Source organism: Pleurodeles waltl, chromosome 9 (genome assembly GCF_031143425.1).
Source record: "Pleurodeles waltl isolate 20211129_DDA chromosome 9, aPleWal1.hap1.20221129, whole genome shotgun sequence".
Classification (NCBI taxonomy): domain Eukaryota; kingdom Metazoa; phylum Chordata; class Amphibia; order Caudata; family Salamandridae; genus Pleurodeles; species Pleurodeles waltl.
The window spans coordinates 541858412-541884016 of NC_090448.1; the positions used below are offsets into that span (position 1 = coordinate 541858412).

At 44.6% G+C, this 25605-nt stretch overlaps 1 protein-coding gene across 3 annotated transcripts in view; it reads left to right on the forward strand.

Annotated features, from left to right (window-relative positions):
- Nucleotides 1-25605, forward strand: part of KIAA0586 (KIAA0586 ortholog) — a 587996-nt gene that overhangs the window by 343581 nt on the left and 218810 nt on the right. For 2 of the 3 annotated variants that reach the window (XM_069207463.1, XM_069207462.1), the window contains exon 21: nucleotides 7758-7933. In XM_069207463.1, the coding sequence (XP_069063564.1) occupies nucleotides 7758-7933 (176 nt within the window). The remainder of the gene's footprint in view (nucleotides 1-7757; nucleotides 7934-25605) is intronic. The other variant, XM_069207464.1, reaches the window with a different exon arrangement.

The window sequence follows — 25605 nt, forward strand, 5'->3', positions numbered from 1 at the left end:
CTCCGGATTGGGCACGGAGAGTCCGGTATCCCGAGCTTCTCAAAATGAGCATCAATCCTCCGATCAGGCTGCCCCTTCAGGAGGATCTTCTCAGCAGCAGCAGGGGAGGGTTCTCCACCCGAAACTGTCAACTCTGCTCCTTCATGCGTGGAGATTGAGCAATGACAGGTAATGGCTTTTGACCTTCCTCCTGAAGTCTGTAAAGTTATTTTGGCAGCCAGGCATCCTTCCACTAAAAGGATATATGCCTGCCGTTGGAAACGCTTTGTATATTATTGTACAGAAAGGTCTATTGATCCTCTTTCTGCTTCTCCTTCTGATATTCTTCTCTTCATACTTTCCCTTGCCCAGCAGGGTTCTGCCTTGGGGATTCTCAAGGGCTATCTTTTTTCCTTATCGGAATTTCTTCTGCTGCCTGATCAGCCTTCTCTGTGTAAATCCCCCATTGTAATAGATTCCTCAAAGGGCTTGTATATATGTTTCCCCCTACGCCCTTTGTTATGCCCCAATGGGACTTAAATCTGGTCCTCACATTTCTGATGTGTGCTCCCTTCGAGCCATTGCATAACTGTCCCCTCCGACTGCTCACCATCAAGACAGCCTTCCTAGTGGCAATAACATCTGCCAGGAGGGTGAGTGAGATGCAAGCTCCGTCATCAAAGCCACCGTATCTCACTATCTATCCAGACAAGGTGGAACTCAGAACTTGTGCCCCTTTCCTCCCCAAGGTGGTGACCCCCATTTCATCTGAGTCAGAACATCATCCTGCCCCACCTTCTTTGCTCCACTGCATCCCTCTAAGGAAGAGGAGCGACTCCACTGACGGGACCCAAAAAGAGCGTTGTTGTTCTACCTTGACCACACAAGAGTTCCGGGTGGATGATCAACTCTTTGTGGGGTACGTTGGAGCAAAAAGAGTCGGACAGTGCAGAAGCGAACCAGTTCGCGCTGGGTCATTCTCTGGATCAAGATCTGCTACGCATTGGCCAGGAAGCCGCCTCCTGATGGCTTGAGGGCTCATTCTGCCGTGGGCAAAGCTGCTACCACTGGGTTAGCTCGAGGCATTACAGTCCTGGATATTGTTGGCATCTTTGCACATGTTTGCGAAGCATTACAGCCTGGACAGTCAGATACAAAGAGACAGGCACTTTGCCCGTTCAGTTCCACAGGACTTCTTAGTGTAAGTAGAAATATCCACAGCCCACCACCAGGAGGTTATGGCTTGGGTATCTATTCAGAGGTAAGGAATTTGCAGCTAGAAGTCTATCAGATGAACAAGTTACTTACCTCCGGTAATGCATTATCTGGTAGAGACTGTGTCTAGCTGCAGATTCCTTACACCCACCCATGCCTCCCCACTCTGCGGATATGTCTAGTAGGTTTAGGGTTTATCCCTTTCAAGGCCCTAGTTTTGCACAGACAAAATGTTTAGTTTTATCTATGACTGTCTTTTTGGCATGGAAGTGTTGTGCATTAAAGAACTGACGTACGCGTGCCCAGGTGGTGCCTTTATAGGTGACTGTGATGCCACAGACGTCTCTGACGAAGCCACACAGATCTGGACAACGCCACCTGACAACACGCGCATGGTATTGCTCAGCAAAAAGATTCCGGATTTTAAGCTGACGCCAGGGAATTCAAAAAGGAATTTGCAGCTAGATAGAGTCTCTACCAGATAATGTGTTACCGAATGTAAGTAACTTGTTCTTTAGGCTGGTCTTCAGATTCCAATTCAAATTGGTACACATGGCTGGTAATCAAGAGTGTTAGTCAACTTAACAGGTTATTATCTTGTTTCTTCACAGTTGCTGCTGGGATTTTGTGGTAGCAAGGGGAACCATGGCCATGCTGAGACCTACAGGGATGGAGGGACAATAGACTTAAGCTGCTGTATCCCTGGAATGCATGGTTGTAATGTCTTCATTCTAATGGTGGCAGAATAATGGCAGGCATAATTAGCCAATGGATGCAATACTGAATGTGCTTAGAACCAAAGCAAGTTGAGATCCTTTAGGCTCAGCAGGTAAAGCACACCAGGTAGTTGCTGGTCACCCTTGATGCCAGGCTCATGTCATTGGTAAGAAGTAGTGTCCTCAAAATGAATGATTGGTCAAAACGTGCACCAAATTAAACAACTGACCATTGGACACAATGCCACATCCGTCAATTACTATCTCTCCCAAGTCTGTGCCCACACCACCACCTCCTGAGCCTTCCAGAACTGGTCTTTTGCTGAGCTCGTGCCTCTGCAACGGTCTCTGGGTGTGAAGGAAACTGGTAGATGATCACCCTTCACCTTATCAGTTTCTCTGATGGGGAGCACTCAACTGACATTTTAGCTCACCTTTGGTGGTAGAAATATCACATTATTTTCCTGCATGTCCGTTGCACTCTAGTAGTCACTACTGTATGTCTGTCCCTAACACACCATACGCCTTTTCCAGGTTCAGGTAATTCACAGCTTACATCCAAGCTCTGGAAATTCTCTTCCAGTGAGTTTTGATCCAAATTCTTTCTCTAGGCATTCGAATCTTTGCAAAGTATTCATCTTCACTCATGTAGATTTGTATCACTGAACACTGTTCCCATAGGCCGGGATCCTGGGCAATTACTAGAACGATTTTCATAAGTAACTAAATTAATAATTGCTACATATGTTGTTTTCCTAATAAGCTTATTTCTTGTCCTTGTTCATCTTCATGACTGATTTCTATATTAAATTCGCCAACCTATGGCTTATGTGCTGCTTGTCATATGCACAGTGATTCTGAACTAAGTACATGTCTCTACAGTTAATATGTAACTGTTGATATAGTTTTTATTCAACGAGTATACAACTGTGGGATTGAAAACTATCCATGAATTCACTTTTGTTAATTGTACATACCTCTGCTCTTTATTCCTGTTTGCACACACCCATGCTATCCAACCTGCCCCTCTCCTGGGTTGAGAAATAGGATCAAACTGACTTACACCGAAAAAATGTGCCATGGATGGAACTACCAGTTGGCTTCTGTTGTTTCACTAATCGGTTTTAAACAGCAATAATTTCGATTTTTTTGTACAGTCTCCATTGCCTGCAGAAATACAGCTCAAATTTGGAACACCTTTATTTACAGACAAGTATCAAATACTTAGGTTTAAAGATGTAGGGCCTTATGTAGAGTTTGGCAAATATGTTATTTCTTCACAAACATGCTAGATATCCTGTCCATCCTATTATGAGTGCATTCTATCCAATGGAGGATGGGTATTTGTCATATTTGTGATGATTTAACCTGTCCGTAGAACTCTGAATCAGGCTCTGCGATTGAATCGTTCACAGAAAAGTATCCAGATCGAATGCTTAGTCATCAACAAAGATTTTGGGCGAAGATCTTCTAACAGTGCAGACAATGAGACATCTTATTAAATGGTTTGAGATACTATAAAGTGACTGTTTTTATTGTTTTGGGCCCTGTAGATTGGTCAATATGAAGTGCGCAATATAAATTGTTTTGGGGCAATATAACGTTTTTGGGTACATTAAATTGTCTGGTTTTGGGAAATGTTTACCATCCAAAAGACACTGAACTGCCTTGGCAGGTACCCAAACAAAAAGCAGACAACAGAAAAGAATCCTAGTAAACCGATTTGAATAGATCCCTTTTAAGAGGTTTAAGAAAGACGACAACTGCATGTGTATCACTAAAGTCCCGGAGGACGATTTTACCCAAAAGAGGCTCATGAAGTGATGAGTGTATCAGGCTCCTAGATGGCAGGTGCACCACAGGACCTCCAAAAGGTGTCGATCTTGAGAGCACAGGTTTCTGGGTGTAATTTTTTCTTTAAACTTTAACCTGTGAGGCATGCAAATGGAAGCATCTGATGGGAACACAGAATTCCGTCAAATGTATTCTGTCCTTCACCTGGAGTTAGTGGATAATAATACTCTTATCCAAGCTAACTTCTTGTTTCTCAAATTTAGTTTTGGAAGTATAGAGCAGCAATCTGAGGTGACTGTTGCTTGTAGGACCCTCAGCTTCTGAGAACTGGAACTACAGTTCCACCATTTACACCTATTGTCCACCAAGTGGTAGTACTCAGGGGGACTAATCAAAAGCTTTCTACAGTAAAAAGACGTAAAAATTCAGTTAAAGTGAATCTGTATCATATTTCTCCACTGCAGCATCTAGTCTCTCAGAAATGTCAGCAATGCACTTAAACTGTCTGGGAAAGTAACAACATCTCCATCTTGTGCACATGAGCAGGAACGGGTCTTCTATAATGGAAACCTCTTCCCTTCTTAACTCTGGATCACTCAGGCATACACAGTGTGTGTAAGAGGCAAGCCATATCAGCACAATAATCTCGATTCACCTGCAGCAACAGAACTTTACATGAGTGGGCCAGTAGGCTACCGCTCCTGTAACAAATATAGGGAGGTCTGGCCCACCTAGAATTCATGCAAAACATAGTATGCCAACAACACTGCACTACACTCTTGAACCTTCCCAAAGGATGTTGTCTCCTGTCACCTTGGAGAGTAAGTTTGGTGTGCCCCTCAAGTTCTAAGACCACACTCCTATCAAGGGGCAGGCCTCAGCCTTCATGCAAGCACTAGATAACTGCGAGAATGGGGCCAAAATCCAATAACCTTTGGTTCCAGATACTCTCAGTTGTGCAGTTAAGGCAGGGACAACATTGTACACCATGCAGTGGCATTTCTGCCTCAACATAATGTAAATTTCCATATCCGACCAAGAGGAAGTAGACCATGGTAGGATGCACCGCTCTGTCAAGAGAACAGGAGATCTTAAAATAAAAGATAATGTTCTGCTGCTGCTCCTGCATCCACACCTTCCAGTAGAACGCCCTGTGCAAATCAAACAGTCAATGTCCTTTGACCAGACTGCACATAGAATGGAATTGTACATTTCAAATTGGGGGTCAGTTTGTTTTGCTAAAATATATTCAATAATATCAGAAACAAAGCTGTGATTTGCAATAAGCCTGAATCTGCCCACACATACAGGATACAAATGTGGTTTAATTATCACGGAAACAATAATAGCCTACTTCAACTCCTATGGCAATACTCTTGAATGAAACAATATATGAAACCCAACAGTAATCAAATGAAAGAAGATGAGGCAGACCTGGCCACATCAAACTCGAAATCTCATTAAGGGAAAGGCAGATTTAAATCTCCTACAGACAGTGGGGATTCACTTGTGTTGAAAATCCGATCACCATCAAGTATGTTGTATTTCCCATTCTCACTGTGTATCAAATGTTAATTTGTGGCAATACCTGTTGTCCATCATGAGATATTCACTGATATTTTAAAACACTGAAAGTCTACTCCTATTGTTGAAAACATTCACAGAGAAAGCTCTTTTAGTAGCTTATCAAAGGCCTATGCATTGGGGTCTGGCCTTTTCACTTTTTCAGACTAGAAATCTTGTGGATCCGTTTTAAAGGCACAATTTGGCAACTTCTGAGACTCCACAAGCCCAGCATTTTAGCAATAAAGAAGCTGTTTTTGTCCCCTTTGTCCTTCTTTTGGGTCCTTGGGTGAAAGTTAGCAAGCCTTCACTTTTTGTCAAGTGTACTTCATCTGGGAAGAAAAGTATGAAAGGTATACAACCAGTGAATACAAATATTGTTCTCAAAGGCTGAAAGAAATAACTTCCTTTCACACTTGGAGCAGTGGGTCAATGTACTGCCCTACAGCAGTGAGGCAGACGTTCTATGCTTTACCACTGTCATATCAGTCCAATGTTATTATTTTTCTTTTTTTAGGGAAATAGTTGCATATTAATTTCACATGCTTGCTCTGTTCAAATTTCTTACTGACATTTACATAAACATGGGTGTCATGAGAGGCATTAAAAAAAAACAAAAGAAAATTGCCTTTGGAAAACAGGTTCTGGTGTGTTGTGCACAGGATTTCAGTAAAATGAAAAGGTCTTCTTTAGTAAAATCAGAAAAAACAAACTATATGGCACATCCTGTTCTGTAAAAAGTATTCTTTTAGATGTTAACAACCCAACTAATTTTAGACCCATTTCCTTGTTCCCATACAATTAAAAAATGCTAGGAAATATTGCTATGTATCATCTTCAGACTCACTCGCCTGTAGGACTGTTCGACAAGGCCCAAATAGGTTTAAGACCCCGATGAGTACAGGGGTGGTTGTGACATCTGTGGTAGATGATCTGAGAATGTTTGCATATGGTAGTGGAGTTGGCGCAGTTTGATGTTTATGGTGCGTGTAACACTGCTCAGGGGACAGTCTTTAATTTGGCTATCCCTTTGTTGGTTAGGAAGATCCAAGTATTTCCCCTTGGAGCTTTTGTATCTATCTTCACTTGTGTCAAATGGGAGGTTCCTAAATGTTCTCAGTTATTCCCAGGCATTTTCAATCTCAACATATGTCATCTGTATGGTTGTGGCATTAAATTACCATAGAACCAAACAATACCTAATCTCCTTCAGGTGATTTATTAATTCCACCAACCTGCTACATGAACTTAATAACCCCCTTCTAAGGATTACACCTTGTTGATATTAACTACTACTAACTTGTAAAGAAACTGGAGTAAATACAGCAAATTATTTCCTTAAGAGCATAAAACTAATCCCAAAAACCAACGACCACTGGATTGACCACTAACATTAGGGTGGCAGAACAGTGTTCAGCCTGTCGAAAGTGTTTCAGCAGCATATATATATGTGTATATATATATATATATATATATATATATATATATATATATATATATATTTATTTATATATATATATGAGAGAGAGAGAGAGAGAGAGAGAGACTGACTTAAGGGGTCATTACAACCCTGGCGGTCTTTGACCGCCAGGGTTGTTTTGGCAGATTTCACCACCAACAGGTTGGCGGTGAAATCCTTCTGCCGCGGTCGCACCGCCGGGACCGGCGTTTTCCCGCCACTTTTGTCCCGGCTGGAGTAATCCGCCAGCTGCCCAGGGGATTACGAGTCCCCCTCCCGCCAGCCTTCTCATGGCGGTTTGCACCGCCATGAAAAGTCTGGCGGAAAGGGAAGTCGCGGGGCCCCCGGCCACGGCCCGTGCAGCTTTTCAATGTCTGCTATGCAGACAGTGAAAAGCGCGACGGGCGCAACTGCACCCGTCGCACAGCCGAAACACCGCCGGCTCCATTTGGAGGTGGCTCCTGTGTTGCGGCCGAGATCCCAGCTGGGCCGGCGGGCGGATGCCAGGTTTCCGCCCGCCGGTCCAGCAGGGATCTCATAATGGCCGTGGTGCGAGTGCGGCTGCATTGGCGGCCGCCCGGTGGTCAGACCTTGCCGGCGGCTTCAGCCGCCCGCCAAGGTCGTAATGACCCCTTATTCTGTAGTCAGTTGTTTTCTTTGCCTACTTATTTTTCATCCACTTTGCCTTGCTACTGATAACAAATTGTTCTTCAATTTTGGTTCCATTTATGCCACAGGACTGACTACTCAACCCAATTTTATGGAGACCAGTTAAGCTAGAAAAACAGATATTTGTCACTTGATCAGCTCCGCCTGTCCATTGATGTCTCTAAATTGTATGAGGTGCATGATTGATTGCAATATGTAAAGATCCGAGCTCCTATTGAGAGGTACCTATTCCATTTCAAAAGAAGAGCACACCGCAACTCAAAAGTATAACGTGAATTAGGAATGGGGTTTGTATGAGATTTTTTTTTATAGTGGTCAAAGATGATTTTGAAATTTTTCTCTTTTGTTTTGCTTGTTTCTAGTAGAAACAGCAGGTGCTGAAGGGCTGCAGCTATTTGTCGATACTGGCGTACCTGTGGACTCGGAGTTGATTCGACAGTATGTGAATGAAGCGGTTGCAGAAACAGTCGCAGTCATGCTTGGAGAAAGAGAAGAGAGGAAAGTGCAAAGTGGTGCTCCCAGCACACAAGATGTTGTGGTAAGGAGACAGATGCATTTTTACCTGTCTAGCTCTTAATTTCCAGGTTTTTCGAGTGATGCTACAAACATACCAACACACACTGTCCACCTCCGCCTTTTTCTCCTCTTCCAGCGCTGCTTTTATCACACCATATATATTAAAAATACCCTGGGGCATGCTGTTTTTTGAGTATGACAAATAGCACCTATTACGATTTTCTGGGGAATAACGTGGATTTGGTGCTTATTTCACTAAAATCTGTATGGTATGGTAAATCCCACACACTTTTCCCATGTTGAATTCTTCCAGGTTTATTCTGCTGAAATTTGACTAAGGGTGAGATACACACACACAGGATTTATCAGATGCTGTAAATACCACCAAACTCCTAATTCCGACCACTGTGCAAACCCTTGCAGGGTTTACCCAAATGTTGGAATACTGACCTTCTTGTAATCAGGGCCTGAGTATGTTATGTCCTGGACTTACCATCTAAAAATCATCTGTGAGGTACAGTTTAAATTACTGAAGCACAAAGATCTGCATGACACTCATGCTGCCCCTCACAAAGGAGCCAAGACAGGTTTGTTTATGATTGGTCCTGGAATGCCATAGCACTGTGAGGAAAAGAGTTTGACTGTATGGCCATACAGAGTAATAACATTGTTTGAGATTAATTAGATAATTGCATCCATGAGTTTTTATTGTTTTTGATAAGTCACTCTTAGTGGCATGACTGTAGCAAGACTTAACCGCTTAGGTGCGGGCGTCGGCCACTGGCCGACGCCCACACACCCTCCCTGGTGCGGGTCACGACCAGTGGCCGACACCAGGAAGGGTATCAATAAATCCTCGGGTGCGTCGCACCCGAGGATTTATTATTTTTTTTAAAACCCCCCCCGGGAGACACGGAAGCTTCCGTGTCTCCCCCTGCCCCCCCACCCGCCCCTTTGTGACGTCAGCGCGCCTCGCGGCGCGCTGACGTTGCAAAGGTGTTTTCCCCATCAAAGCAGGAAGCAGCCTTGCGGCCGCTTCCTGCTTTGATGGGGAAAACGGCCTTTCTCACGTTCGGGAAGGCCTCGTAAGAAAGGGGAGTGTCTCCCCTTTCTTACGAGGCCTTCCTGAAAGTGTTTCCTGGCCCCCGATCGCAGCACAGCTGCGATCGGGGGCCAGGAAACACTTTCAGGTTTCCTGGCCCCCCGATCGCCGCCCCCCCCCCGGGGGCATAATTAATAAAAAAAAAAAAGGTAGGTGCCCCCTGGGGAGGGGGGGGGGGGCGCGATCGCACCCCCCGCCCCCGCCCCCCCCCAGGGGATTGTTTTTTTTAAAAAAAAATAATAATTAAAAAAAAAAAAATGACAGGGGGTCGCCCGTGGGCAGGGTGACCCCCTGTGGGGGCAATTTTTTTTTTAGATGTTGTAGGGTTTCCCTGGGGGCCATTTTGGCCCCCAAGGAAACCATACAACAACTAAAAAAAATAGATCTATATATAGATCTATATTTATATATCTATGTAGATAGATATATCTATGTACATGGATATATCTATAGATATATCTATGTACATAGATATATATATATATATATATATATATATATATATATATATATATATATATAGAGGTAGATCTATATATACCAAAGAGATTTATAAAGTGTGCTACTCACCTGTGAGGGTCTCAAGGCGCTTGGGGGGTGCGGGGGGAGGGAAAGGGGCTGGGAGGTTCACTGTTCGAAAAGCCAGGTTTTGAGGCCCTTCCTGAAAAGAAGTAGGTTTTGGGTCTTGCGAAGGTGGGTTGTGAGGGCGTTCCAGGTTTTGGGTGCAAGGTAGGAGAAGGATCTGCCCCCGGTGGTGGTGTGTTTGATGCGGGGGACAGAGGCGAGAGAGAGGTCAGCTGAGTGGACGTTTCGTGTGGGGGTGTGGAAGGTGACTCTCGTTGAGGTAGGCAGGGCCTGTGTTGTGGAGTGATTTGTGTGCGAGGATGAGGATCTTGAAGGTGATCCTTTTGTCAATGGGGAGCCAGTGGAGGGATTTGAGGTGTGGAGAGATGTGTTCGTGTCGGCGGAGGTCGAGGATGAGTCGTGCTGCTGAGTTCTAGATGCGTGTAGTTTGCGCTTGAGTTTTAGAGTGGTGCCGGCGTAGAGGGCGTTTCCGTAATCAAGCCTGCTGCTGATGTGTGCGTGAGTGACAGTTTTTCTGGTCTCTGTGGGGATCCATTTGAATGTTTTTCAGTATACGGAGTGTGTTGAAGCATGAGGAGGTGAGAGCGTTGATTTGTTGGGTCATCGAGAGGGAGGAGTCTAGGATGATGCTGAGGTTGCGTGCGTGGTTGGCGGGGGTGGGTGCAGGGCCTAGCGTGGTGGGCCACCATGAGGGGTCCCAGGTGTTTTTGTGTGGGCCAAAGAGGATTATTTCGGTTTTGCTTGAGTTGAGTTTCAGGTGATTGGCTGTCATATATATATCACTTTTGTCAATATGTGTGTGGTTTCCCTGGGGGGAAAAGGGTCCGACTTGTCTAGTGGCAGTTTTAGTGCCATAAAGAAGCGCAGAATGTTTATATGCCTACTGCAAAGAGCAAATCTGTATTTTATGTAAATAGCTGAGTACATTAGCAAAGTCTATGGAGAGATGAAGGGCACTTTTGCTGGGTGGTAATGAGGGAATCCGAGGAGGAGGGAGTGGGAGCACCAATAATGATTGTTGGACTGGGCGCAGGAGGTGCTAAAGACTGTGACGAATGGTATGTGACAAGGTGTTTTTTGAGTGTCTTGAAAGTACGTGCTGATTGAGGGAAGAAGCGCAGGTAAGGTGGCCTCTACTGTTGCACGTATCTCACACACCATCGATTTTGTGACTGTCTACGTAGGCCAGTGTTTTAGAGCAACAGTTTAGCCAATAGCAGAGATGGCATCTTGATGGATGACTGCTGCCTACACTCGGGTTATAGAGGACCGCTCTGACATAGGATCAGAGACTGAGACATCAGATACTGAGACAGCATCTGAGGGATAGGACAATGGCGCAGACTCTGGGAGTGATTTTTCAATCAGAGGAGTCCCATTCGATAACTCCTCTTCCAGTACATTATGAGGGAGGTGATGAGGACAGTCCTGCTGTCCCTTCGCAAGCTGTTTGTGCAACTGGGTAATAGTGGGTTAGGCCAACCCAGAGAGCAGGTGAATGCGGCGGCAAGCAGAGAGAGAGTGCTCTCTTGGGAGCTCCCCAATTTAGTTCAGCCCCAAATTCCACCACCCAAATCATATTGTGGAGACATCAAAATTATCCATGGCAAAACAAACTGGTTTTGTAAGGCAGGCACCTGTGTTTTTGGTCCTGGATTCGGCGGCCATATAGAGAAACACACTAAACCCAAACATTTCTGGAAACTAGACATTCGTGGGAGTCCACAGAGGTGTGACTTGTGTGGCTTCCCCAAAGTTTTCTTACCCAGAATACCCTGCAAAGCTGAAATGTTGAAAAAAAACTCAATTTTTCTCGCATTTCTGTCACACAAACTACAGGAATTTGCTGGGATCCACAATATTCCTACCACCCAGTGACTCCTCACCTGTCCTGATAAAAACACTACCCCACTTGAGTGCCTACACCTAGTGTCTGTGTCAGGAATGGATCACCCCAGGGTCAACAGCTGCCTCACGTAAGGACCAACATTGACCGTTGTGTGATCTATTCCTGTCGCAGGCACCAGGCCTAACCACACAAGTGAGGTATCATTTTTATCGGGAGGCTTGGGGGAACGCTGGGTGGAAGGAAATTTGTGGCTCCTCTCAGATTCCAGAACTTTCTGTCACCGAAATGTGAGGAAAACTTGTTTTTTTAGCCACTTTTTGAGGTTTGCAAAGGATTCTGGGTAACAGAACCTGGTCCGAGCCCCGCAAGTCACCCCTCCTTGGATTCCCCTAGGTCTCTAGTTTTCAGAAATGCACAGGTTTGGTAGGTTTCCCTAGGTGCCGGCTGAGCTAGAGGCCAAAATCTACAGGTAGGCACTTTGCAAAAAACAGCTCTGTTTTCTGTGATGTGTCCACGTTGTGTTTTGGGGCATTTCCTGTCGCGGGCGCTAGGCCTACCCACACAAGTGAGGTATCATTTTTATCGGGAGACTTGGGGGGACGCTGGGTGGAAGGAAATTTTAGGCTCCTCTCACATTCCAGAACTTTCTGTCACCGAAATGTGAGGAAAACTTGTTTTTTTAGCCACTTTTTGAGGTTTGCAAAGGATTCTGGGTAACAGAACCTGGTCCGAGCCCCGCGAGTCACCCCATCTTGGATTCCCCTAGGTCTCTAGTTTTCAGAAATGTGCAGGTTTGGTAGGTTTCCCTAGGTGCCGGCTGAGCTAGAGGCCAAAATCTACAGGTAGGCACTTTGCAAAAAACAGCTCTGTTTTCTGTGATGTGTCCACGTTGTGTTTTGGGGCATTTCCTGTCGCGGGCGCTAGGCCTACCCACACAAGTGAGGTATCATTTTTATCGGGAGACTTGGGGGGACGCTGGGTGGAAGGAAATTTGAGGCTCCTCTCCGATTCCAGAACTTTCTGTCACCGAAATGTGAGGAAAACTTGTTTTTTTAGCCACTTTTTGAGGTTTGCAAAGGATTCTGGGTAACAGAACCTGGTCAGAGCCCCGCGAGTCACCCCATCTTGGATTCCTATAGGTCTCTAGTTTTCAAAAATGTACAGGTTTGGTAGGTTTCCCTAGGTGCCGGCTGAGCTAGAGGCCAAAATCTACAGGTAGGCACTTTGCAAAAAACAGCTCTGTTTTCTGTGATGTGTCCACGTTGTGTTTTGGGGCATTTCCTGTCGCGGGAGCAAGGCCTACCCACACAAGTGAGGTATCATTTTTATCGGGAGACTTGGGGGGACGCTGGGTGGAAGGAAATTTGAGGCTCCTCTCAGATTCCAGAACTTTCTGTCACCGAAATGTGAGGAAAACTTGTGTTCGATGGCATATGTTGCTGCAGATACACATGTTTTGCACAGTCCGCTGCCTGGTGTTGGGCTCGGAGTATTACAAGTTGTTTTTCTTCGAAGAAGTCTTTTTTGGTCACGGGACCGAAGGACTCCTCCCTCTTCGGCTCCATTGCGCATGGGCGTCGACTCCATCTTAGATTGTTTTTTTCGCTGTCGGGTTCGGACGTATTCCTTTTCGCTCCGTGATTCGGTTCGGAAAGTTAGTCAGAATCTCGGAAGAAAGCGTCGGTATTGTTCCGTTCGGTATCGGGATAGTTAGGTACATCGACACCGATCATCGGAAGACTTTGGGGTAGCTTCGATTCCCCCATCGGGGCCTGGTCGGCCCGACCGCGTGCGACATCGAAGCCGATGGAACGGACCCCATTTCGTTTCTGCCCAAAATGTCACAGTAAGTATCCTTATACAGATCAGCACTTGGTCTGTAACTTGTGCTTGTCCCCCGAGCACAAGGAGGATACCTGTGAGGCCTGTCGAGCCTTCCGGTCCAGAAAAACACTCCGGGACCGAAGAGCCAGGCGTCTACAAATGGCGTCCACGCCAACAAAACAACGTTTCGACGACGAAGAAGAAACATTCTCGGTTCCGGAATCAGAATCCGGAGACTCCGACGTCGAACAACAGCAACAAACAGTGAGTAAGACGTCGAAAATTAAAACCATCGAGAAGACAAAAGCCCAGGGGACGCCACTGCCAACAGGCCATGGCTCGACTCATAAAACCGGCGACCCGTCGAAGGCGCCGAAAAAGGGCACGCCCATAGCGAAGACACCCGACTCCGGTCGAGGGACCGCCATGGAGCAACCTCGGAGCCGAGAGAGCGGCTCCGAGAGGCAAAAACAAGATGCCGGCACCGAAAAACATCGGCACCGAGACACACTGCCGAAAGCCACAAAAATTCTGTTGGTGCCGAAGCCGAAAAAAGATTCTCTCTCGGCGCCGAAAAGTTCCACACCTTCATGCTACACAGAGGAACAAGGAATAAGTGGCCAGATGCACAGATTTGGACAAGAGCTCCAAAGTGTAGAATCAGACTACACACAAAAGAGACTGTACATCCAGCAAGACACAGGGAAGATATCAACCCTTCCCCCAATAATGAGGAAAAGAAAGATCGGACTTCTCAAGGATGACGCACAACCACAAGCCAAAGTGGTTAAAAAAGTCACGCCTCCGCCCTCTCCACCACAACAAGCATCGCCGGCACAAACACCGCCACAAATGCACTCACCAGCGCAAACTACCATAAGTCAAGATAATCAGGATCAAGACGCTTGGGACCTATATGATACCCCAGTGCCGGACAATGATCCCGATTCATACCCCACAAAGCCGTCACCGCCAGAGGACAGTACCTCATACTCGCAACTGGTGGCTAGGGCTGCAGAATTCCACAATGTCCAACTGCATTCCGATCCTATAGAGGATGATTTTTTATTTAACACCCTCTCGGCTACACATAGCCAATATCAATGTCTCCCAATGCTACCAGGAATGTTACGGCACGCAAAACAAATTTTTGAAGAGCCCGTAAAATCAAGAGCCATCACCCCAAGGGTGGATAAGAAATACAAACCACCACCCACAGACCCAGTGTTTATTACTTCGCAGTTACCACCTGACTCCGTAGTAGTAGGGGCAGCTCGCAAGAGAGCAAATTCCCATACATCTGGCGACGCCCCACCTCCGGACAAAGAAAGCAGAAAATTTGATGCGGCAGGAAAAAGAGTAGCATCACAGGCAGCCAACCAGTGGCGCATCGCAAATTCTCAAGCGCTGCTGGCCAGATATGACCGCGCACACTGGGATGAGATGCAACTTCTCGTAGACCATCTTCCCCAGGAATACCAAAAAAGGGCGCAGCAAATAGTTGAAGAGGGACAAACGATCTCAAACAATCAAATCCGCTCTTCACTGGACGCAGCCGATACTGCAGCGAGAACAGTCAACACTGCTGTCACCATAAGGAGACACGCTTGGCTCCGCACTTCAGGCTTCAAACCTGAAATCCAGCAGGCTGTCCTTAATATGCCCTTCAACGAGAAACAACTTTTTGGCCCTGAAGTGGACACAGCCATTGAAAAACTTAAAAAGGACACAGACACGGCCAAAGCCATGGGCGCACTCTACTCCCCGCAGAGCAGAGGCTCTTTTAGAAAAACTCCATTTAGAGGGGGGTTTCGTGGCCAACCCACAGACACCACCAGCCAACAAACAAGAACCACACCATATCAGGGTTCATTCCAAAGGGGAGGTTTCAGGGGATATAGAGGGGGTCAATTCCCAAGGAGTAGGGGAAGATTCCAGACTCCAAAAACACCTCCACCAAAACAGTGACTTTCAAGTCACACAACCCCTTCACTCAACACCAGTGGGGGGAAGACTAAGCCAATTCTACCAATCTTGGCAGCAGATTACAACAGACAATTGGGTGTTAGCAATAATCCAACATGGCTATTGCATAGAATTCCACAAATTCCCACCAAACATCCCTCCAAAAACATGCAAAATGTCACCACAACATTTAGAACTTTTAGGACTAGAAGTTCAAGCACTACTGCAAAAGGATGCAATAGAGTTAGTACCAGTACAACAAAAAAACACAGGAGTTTACTCCCTGTACTTTCTAATTCCAAAAAAAGACAAAACATTAAGACCAATATTAGATCTCAGGACACTAAATACCTACATCATATCGGACCACTTTCACATGGTCACACTACAAGACATCATTCCACTGCTCAAACAGCAAGATTACATGACCACATTAGACCTAAAAGATGCGTACTTTCATATACCGATACACCATTCTCACAGAAAGTACCTAAGGTTCGTATTCAAAGGAATACATTACCAATTCAAAGTGTTGCCATTCGGAATAACAACTGCACCAAGAGTGTTCACAAAATGTCTAGCAGTAGTAGCAGCACATATCAGGAGACAACAGATACACGTGTTTCCTTACCTGGACGATTGGCTAATCAAAACCAACACAGTAAAAAAGTGCACAAACAACACCACATATGTCATACAAACCCTTCACAAACTGGGTTTCTCCATCAACTATACAAAATCACACCTCGAACCGTGTCAGACACAACAATATCTAGGAGCAACCATCAACACATCAAAGGGAATTGCCACTCCAAGTCCACAAAGAGTGCAAGCATTCCACAAGGTAATAAGTGCTATGTTTCCAAGCCAAAAGATACAAGCAAAATTTGTGCTAAAACTTCTAGGCATGATGTCATCATGCATAGCCATTGTCCCAAACGCAAGACTACACATGCGACCCTTACAACAGTGCCTAGCATCACAATGGTCACAGGCACAGGGTCAACTTCAAAATCTGGTGTTGGTAAACCGCCAAACATACCTCTCGCTTCTATGGTGGAACAGCAACAATTTAAACAAAGGGCGGACATTTCAGGACCCAGTGCCTCAATACGTTATAACAACAGATGCTTCCATGACAGGGTGGGGAGCACACCTCAATCACCACAGCATTCAAGGACAATGGGATGTACACCAAACAAAATTTCATATCAATTACCTAGAACTGTTAGCAGTATTTCTAGCGTTAAAAGCCTTTCAACCCATAATAACACACAAATACATTCTTGTCAAAACAGACAACATGACAACAATGTATTATTTAAACAAACAAGGAGGAACACACTCAACACAATTGTGCCTCCTAACACAAAAAATATGGCAGTGGGCGATTCACAACAACATTCGCCTAATAGCACAATTTATTCCAGGGATCCAAAACCAACTAGCAGACAACCTTTCGCGAGACCACCAACAAGTCCACGAATGGGAAATTCACCCCCAAGTTCTGAACAAGTACTTTCAAATTTGGGGAACACCCCAGATAGATTTGTTCGCAACAAAAGAAAACGCAAAATGCCAAAACTTCGCATCCAGGTACCCACACCGCGAATCACAAGGCAATGCTCTATGGATGAGTTGGTCAGGGATATTTGCATACGCTTTTCCCCCTCTCCCTCTCCTTCCATATCTAGTAAACAAGTTGAGTCAAAACCAACTCAAACTCATACTGATAGCACCCACATGGGCAAGACAACCTTGGTATACAACTCTACTAGACCTTTCACTAGTACCGCATGTCAAACTACCCAACAGACCAGATCTGTTAACACAACACAAACAACAGATCAGGCATCCAAACCCAGCATCATTGAATCTGGCAATTTGGCTCCTGAAATCCTAGAATTCGGACACTTAGACCTCACACAAGAATGCATGGAGGTCATAAAACAAGCTAGAAAAGCTTCCACTAGACACTGCTATGCATCTAAGTGGAAAAGATTTGTTTGCTACTGCCATACCAATCAAATCCAACCATTGCATGCCTCTACAAAGGACATAGTGGGATACTTACTACATTTGCAAAAAGCGAATCTCGCTTTTTCATCTATAACAATACACCTCGCAGCAATATCTGCTTACCTACAAACTACTCATTCATCGTCTCTATTTAGAATACCAGTTATTAAAGCATTCATGGAAGGGCTAAAAAGAATTATACCACCAAGAACACCACCAGTTCCTTCATGGAACCTTAACATCGTCTTAACAAGACTCATGGGTCCACCTTTCGAACCCATGCATTCCTGTGAAATGCAATATCTAACCTGGAAAGTCGCATTTCTCATTGCAATCACATCCCTCAGAAGAGTAAGTGAAATACAGGCATTTACCATACAAGAACCTTTTATTCAAATACACAAAAATAAAATACCTTGGGCAAAGCACAGTAGGGTAGTAAGGGTGAAAGGCGCCGCACAATCTAGGCAGTAAAACAGTAATTGCAGACAAGTGACAAGATCATAGATGAGTCTGGTGCAACCTGGCCCAGTGCCTTACTACCCTGTAGGCACCAAGAATGGGTATCACAGTACCCAAAGACAAAATTGAACAATAATGGCCACAGCACACAGGAAGTATAGTCCAAACAGTATGGCAGGGATAGTTGCCCCTGGTAGTATGATGTTGAAGTACACAATTGCAAGAAGTCTCAAGTCTTATGTGTAGATGGTATCTTTAATTAACAGATACTGGTCATCAAAGTGTCATCAGCGCAATACAGCCAACACGTGTTTCGTCACGACAGTGACTTTATCAAGGCGGGGCCGTCCGGCCAGGAGGGTACGTTGCGCAGGTAAGTTATGAGGGAGAACCCTATACAGTTGTACGGGCTGAGGAACGTCAAAAGTATCTTCTTGTAGTAGAATTGTCAATGATGAAAATGAGTGAGTGGTTAGGAAAAGTATTTGAATGCAAGGTGGGCAGGCCCTGATAAGCCTGTGACCGGAACCTGGAAAGGTCGTCAAGACGCGCGGCAACAAGTTGGTGTTGAGAGTAACTCTCAACACATTCAAATACTTTTCCTAACCACTCACTCATTTTCATCATTGACAATTCTACTACAAGAAGATACTTTTGACGTTCCTCAGCCCGTACAACTGTATAGGGTTCTCCCTCATAACTTACCTGCGCAACGTACCCTCCTGGCCGGACGGCCCCGCCTTGATAAAGTCACTGTCGTGACGAAACACGTGTTGGCTGTATTGCGCTGATGACACTTTGATGACCAGTATCTGTTAATTAAAGATACCATCTACACATAAGACTTGAGACTTCTTGCAATTGTGTACTTCAACATCATACTACCAGGGGCAACTATCCCTGCCATACTGTTTGGACTATACTTCCTGTGTGCTGTGGCCATTATTGTTCACAAAAATAAAATAGTTCTAAGAACAAATCCAAAATTTCTACCAAAAGTAATCTCACCATTCCATTTAAATCAAACAGTAGAATTGCCAGTGTTCTTCCCACAACCAGATTCCGTGGCTGAAAGGGCACTACATACATTAGACATCAAAAGAGCACTAATGTACTACATTGACAGAACAAAGCTAATCAGGAAAACAAAACAACTGTTCATAGCTTTTCAAAAACCACACATAGGAAATCCAATCTCTAAACAAGGCATTGCTAGATGGATAGTCAGATGTATTCAAACATGCTATCTTAAAGCCAAAAGAGAATTGCCTATTACACCAAAGGCACACTCAACCAGAAAGAAAGGGGCTACAATGGCCTTTCTAGGAAACATTCCTATGAGCGAAATATGTAAGGCTGCAACCTGGTCTACGCCTCATACATTTGCTAAACACTACTGTGTAGACGTACTAAATGCACAACAAGCTACAGTGGGCCAAGCTGTACTAAGAACATTATTCCAAACTACTTCACCTCCTACAGGCTAAACCACCGCTTTTAGGGGAGGTAACTGCTTTATAGTCTATGCAAAACATGTGTATCTGCAGCAACATATGCCATCGAACTGAAAATGTCACTTACCCAGTGTACATCTGTTCGTGGCATTAGTCGCTGCAGATTCACATGTGCCCTCCCGCCTCCCCGGGAAGCCTGTAGCCGTTTAGAAGTAGATCTTAAATCTTAAACATTTGTACATTTGTAAATAATTATTATAAACTTTTTATGTACATACGTATTCACTCCATTGCATGGGCACTATTTATAGCAAACAACTCCATCCTCACCCTCTGCGGGGAAAACAATCTAAGATGGAGTCGACGCCCATGCGCAATGGAGCCGAAGAGGGAGGAGTCCTTCGGTCCCGTGACCAAAAAAGACTTCTTCGAAGAAAAACAACTTGTAATACTCCGAGCCCAACACCAGGCAGCGGACTGTGCAAAACATGTGAATCTGCAGCGACTAATGCCACGAACAGATGTACACTGGGTAAGTGACATTTTCATTTTTTAGCCACTTTTTGAGGTTTGCAAAGGATTCTGGGTAACAGAACCTGGTCAGAGCCCCGCGAGTCACCCCATCTTGGATTCCCCTAGGTCTCTAGTTTTCAAAAATGTACAGGTTTGGTAGGTTTCCCTATGTGCCGGCTGAGCTAGAGGCCATAATCTACAGGTAGGCACTTTGCAAAAAAACAGCTCTGTATTTTGTGAAAAAATGGGATGTGTCCACGTTGTGTTTTGGGGCATTTCCTGTCGCGGGCGCTAGGCCTACCCACACAAGTGAGGTATCATTTTTATCGGGAGACTTGGGGGAACATAGAATAGCAAAACAAGTGTTATTGCCCCTTATCTTTCTCTACATTTTTTCCTTCCAAATATAAGAGAGTGTGTAAAAAAGACGTCTATTTGAGAAATGCCCTGCAATTCACATGCTAGTATGGGCACCTCGGAATTCAAAGATGTGCAAATAACCACTGCTACTCAAAACCTTATCTTGATCCCATTTTGGAAATGCAAAGGTTTTCTTGATACCTCTTTTTCACTCCTCATATTTCAGCAAATGAATTGCTGTATACCCAGTATAGAATGAAAACCAACTGCAGGGTGCACCTCATTTATTGGCTCTGGGTACCTAGGGTTCTTGATGAACCTATAAGCCCTTTATATCCCCGCAACCAGAAGAGTCCAGCAGACAAAACGGTATATTGCTTTCAGAAATCTGACATCGCAGGAAAAAGTTACAGAGTAAAACATAAAGAAAAATGGCTGTTGTTTTCAGCTCAATTTCAATATTTTTTTATTTCAGCTGTTATTTTCTGTAGGAAAACCTTGTAGGATCTACACAAATGACCCCTTGCTGAATTCAGAATTTTGTCTAGTTTTCAGAAATGTTTAGCTTTCCGGGATCCAGCATTGGTTTCACACCCATTCCTGTCACTAACTGGAAGGAGGTTGAAAGCACCAAAAATAGTAAAAATGGGGTATGTCCCAGTAAAATGCCAAATTTGTGTTGGAAAATGTGGTTTTCTGATTCAAGTCTGCCCGTTCCTGAAAGGTGGGAAGATAGTGATTTCAGCACCAGAAACCCTTTGTTGATGGCATTTTCAGGGAAAAAACCACAAGCCTTCTTCGGCGGCCCTTTTTTCCCATTTTTTTGGAAAAAACTAAATTTTCACTGTATTTTGGCTATTTTCTTGGTCTCCTCCAGGGTAAACCACAAACTCTGGGTACCATTAGAATCCCTAGGATGTTGGAAAAAAAGGACGCAAATTTGGCGTGGTTAGCTTATGTGGACAAAAAGTTATGAAGCCCTAAGCGCGAACTACCCCAAATAGCCAAAAAAGGGCTCAGCACTGGGGGGGGGAAAGGCCCAGCAGCTAAGGGGTTAAGTTCTGCAGCTATTCCTTAGAGACTCAAGCTATTTTATTCTTAACAGGTCCCAACTATACTAAAACATGTCTGTTTTTATTCCCATGCAAACATCATAATCTCACACACTAAAGGCTAATGTCCAGTCTTGTATATCTTGTAAAAAGTGTACAATATTTTAAAACCTGCAAAACATTGAAGGTAACATGCACCAAAAGATATACAGTTGTCCTAATACTTTCTGGGGCAGAGATACAAGACCAAATGTATGTATAACATCTAGAAGCAGAAAACACTCAATCATGAATTCAGTCTTCGGATGCTATGTTAGTGTGTTGACGTGATTGCCATATTAGCTCTTATTGGATCCCCAACGTTCTGACTGTGTCAGGAGGAATGCTACAGTTGCAATTTCCTAGTTCAAACCAGTTAATCTGTCCAGTTTTCTGTGATTGCCACACAGGAGCTTACCAAAGCAATAGTGATGACCATCCTCAAACCAATTATCCGCGTATCGAGGGCAAAATGAAAATTATGCATGATATGAAACTGCAAATGAATACCTTAGAAGAAGCATCTTTCTAAATCGGTCTGGTGCTGTCCCAGGGCTTCCACTTAAACCCGATGACAATTGGCTACGTTTGCTAGAGGCAAGGACTACTTGCAGGAGACTGACTTGTTACTTTTTGGGTCATAATGCCTGGGAGGTACCCAACTCCTTAGGGGTCAGTGGGTTCCGGTAAGCAAGGTCTTGGAACCTGCTTTTATGGTCAAGATATTATGTTTCCAGGAAGATACATTGGATGCTGGGGCCCTACAGAATTTGAGGAACTACAGATTTAGGATCGCTGTATCAGCAAATCTTTAAGCATCTCTGCCTTGGAAGCATGAATGGTTTTGGATTCTGAATCCACTACAACCACAGAGGTCTTGGATGTATATACCTGCAAATTCCTTGTTTGAAAGCATTTCCAACTTCTTTAACCCATTCGCTGCCAGGCCTTTTCCCCCTCAGGTGCCAAGCCCTTTTTAGGCTGTTTGGGGCAGTTTGCGTTTAGGCCCTCATAACTTTTAGTCTACATAAGCTACCCATGCCAAATTTGCGTTCTTTTTTTCCGAACATCCTAGGGATTCTAGAGATTCAGACTTTGTAGGTTCCCCTAAAGGAGACCAAGAAATTAGCCAAAATACAGCGATAATTTAGTTTTTAAAAAGAAAATGGAAAAAAGGCTGCAGAAGAAGGCTTGTGTTTTTTACCCTGAAAAGTGCATCAAAAAAAGGGTTTGCGGTGCTAAAATCACCATCTTCCCAGCTTTCAAGAACAGGCATACTTGAATCAGAAAACCCAATTTTTCAACACAATTTTGGCATTTTACTGGGACATACATCATTTTTACTATTTTTCGTGCTTTCAGCCTCCTTCCAGTTAGTGACAGAAATAGGTGTGAAACCAATGCTGGACCCCAGAAAGCTAACCATTTCTGAAAAGTAGACAGAATTCTGAATTCAGCAAGGGGTAATTTTTGTAGATCCTACAAAGAGTTTCCTACAGAAAATAACAGCTGAAATAAAAAAATATTGAAGTTGAGGTGAAAAAAACAGCCATTTTTCTCCACGTTTTACTCTGTAACTTTTTCCTGCGATGACAGATTTTTTTAAAGCAATATACTGTTCTGTCTGCTGGGCTCTTCTAGTTGCGGGGATATATAGGGCTTGTAGATTCATCAAGAACCCTAGGTACCCAGAGCCAATAAATGAACTACACCTTGCAATGGGTTTTCATTCTATACCGGGTATACAGCAATTCATTTTCTGAAATATGAAGAGTGAAAAATATGTATCAAGAAAACCTTTGTATTTCCAAAATGGGCACAAGATAAGGTGTTGAGAAACAGTGGTTATTTGAACATCTCTGAATTCCGGAGTGCCCATACTAGCATGTGAATTAGAGGGTATTTCTCAAATAGCTGTCTTTTTTACACGGTGTCTTACATTTGGAAGGAAAAAATGTAGAGAAAGACATGGGGCAATAACACTTGTTTTGCTATTCTGTGTTCCCCCAAGTCTCCCGATAAAAATGGTACCTCACTTGCGTGGGTAGGCCTAATGCTCGCGACAGGAAACGCAACATGGACACATCACATTTTTACATTGAGATCTGACATGTTTTTTGCTGTAGATTTTGGCCTCTAGCTCAGCAGGCACCTAGGAAAACCTACCAAACCTGCGCATTTTTTAAAACTAGACACTTAGGGAAACTCAGGATGGAATGACTTGTGGGGCTCTCACCAGGTTCTGTTACCCAGAATCCTTTGCAAAGCTCAAAATTTGGCCAAAAAAACACTTTTTCCTTAAATTTCGGTGACAGTAAGTTCTGGAATCTGAGAGGAGCAGCACATTTCCTTCCACCAAGCGTTCCCCTAAGTCTCCCGTAAAAACGGTACCTCACTTGTGTGGGTAGGCCTAGCACCCGCGACAGGAAATGCCCCAAAACATAACGTTGGACACATCACATTTTCCCAAGGAAAACAGAGCTGTTTTTTGCAAAGTGCCTAGCTGTGGATTTTGGCCTCTAGCTCAGCCTGCACCTAGGAAACCTAGCAAACCTATGCATTTTTGACAGCTATCTATGGGAATCCAAGATGGGGTGACTTGTGGGGCTCTCACCAGGTTATGTTACCCAGAATCCTTTGCAAACCTCAAAATTTGGCCTAAAAAACACTTTTTCCTGACATTTTGGTGACAGAAAATTCTGGAATCTGAGAGGAGCAACTGATTTCCTTCCACCCGCACATGAGTTTTTGGTCCTGGTCTCAGCAGCCATCTAGGGAAATCTACCAAACCCAGACATTTCTGAAAACTAGACACCCGAGGGAGTCCAGGGAGGTGTGACTTGTGTGGATCCCCCAATGTTTTCTTACCTGGCATCCTCAGCAAACATCAAATTTAGCTAAATAAATCACATTTTTCCCACATTTCTGTGTAGGATCACTGCACCGGGACAAATTTCCTACCACCCAATGTTCCCCTCAGTCTCCCGGTAAAAAAGATACCTCACTTGTGTAGGTGGGCCAAGTGCCGGTGACAGGGAAGAGCCAAAACCATGTTGAAATTGAGGGGGAACCAAAGCGGGTCCAAAAGGGCAGTTTGGAAAAAAAAAAAGCAATTTAAGGCTGAGAAGTGCAGCAGAATGTTTATCGGTATAGATGAGACAATATTGGGTGGTAGGAATTTTGTGTATTCCTGCAGATTCCGGAAGGTTCCATCATAGAAATGTGGGGAAAATGTGTGATTTCCAGCAAAGTTGGAGATTTGCAGGGCATTGTTGGTAAGAAAATGGTGTGGGTGCATGTGAAGCACACCACCCTGGAATCAACCAGATGTTTAGTTTTCAGATTTGTCTAGGTCTTTTGGATTTTTCTACATGGCAGCGTCCCAAAGTCAAAAAAGTGCAGTGCTCACCATTCTAAGTGGGACCATTTTGAGAGTTATCAAGCTCTCATGGCCCAAATGTAAAACCCAAACCCAAAATAATCAAATTTCCTCTTGCTTGCTGTGGGATAAGATGTTTTAGTGTGCGGGGGGGAGCTGAAAGACTGTTACCCCCTTCAGCTGGGGTGGGGGCATTAACCAGGCCCATACTGGTTGGTAGCCACCACCCCACTGTTTTTTGTATTTTTTTAATTCCCTGGCATCTAGTAGACTTTCTGCTCCCGCGAGGTGTGGATCAGGGGTAATTGCCCAATCTGCCCACTGGTGGGAAGAACAACTTTGGCCCCATTTATTTGGGGTGGGGGTATGGCCATAACCCCACCCTCTTACTTTGAAAAAAAAATCTTCTCTGGTGGCCTTTCTGCCCCAAGGGGGCCAGAAATGGCCTAAATACAATTTGCCCCACAGGGGAGCGACCCTTACCCAAGGGGTGGCTCCCCATCCATAAAAACATAAAGTAAGTAAAAAATATATATATATCCCTGGTGTCTAGAGGTTTCTGCCCCCGTGATGCCTAGTTGGCATTTCTGCAGAAATGCTTGCAGAGACATGAAAGGAAAGGAAAGGCCTTTCCTTTCATTCCTCTTCCGGCCCCCTCCTCCCGAGCAGAAGAGAAATGCCAGGCATTTCTCTTGGGAGGTGACCTCTGATGAGGTCAGCACGCAATCGCGTGCTGACGCCATCAGACATCCCTAAGGGGTGTTGGGGGGGGGTCGGGGATGGAAGGGGAAGCGATTCCCCTTCCAGCCCTGCCCTGGGGGGTGGGGGGCAGCCCGCGGGGGAAGCGCTAGCGTTTCCCCCGAGGGCCTGTACCTGGACTTAATGGTTATGTCCTTGGCGCCTGAGCGGCGCAGCCACGACGTAACCATTACGTCCATAGCGGGAAAGGGGTTAATTGAGAAGTCTTCAGGAATGAGTGGTTCATTAGTAGAACGTTAATTATTTTCTGTATATCTTTGTATGTATACTCCTTATTGCGATGCCATCTACCCTCTTCTAAGGAAGTGTTTATTGTTTAGTGATGGTTTTTA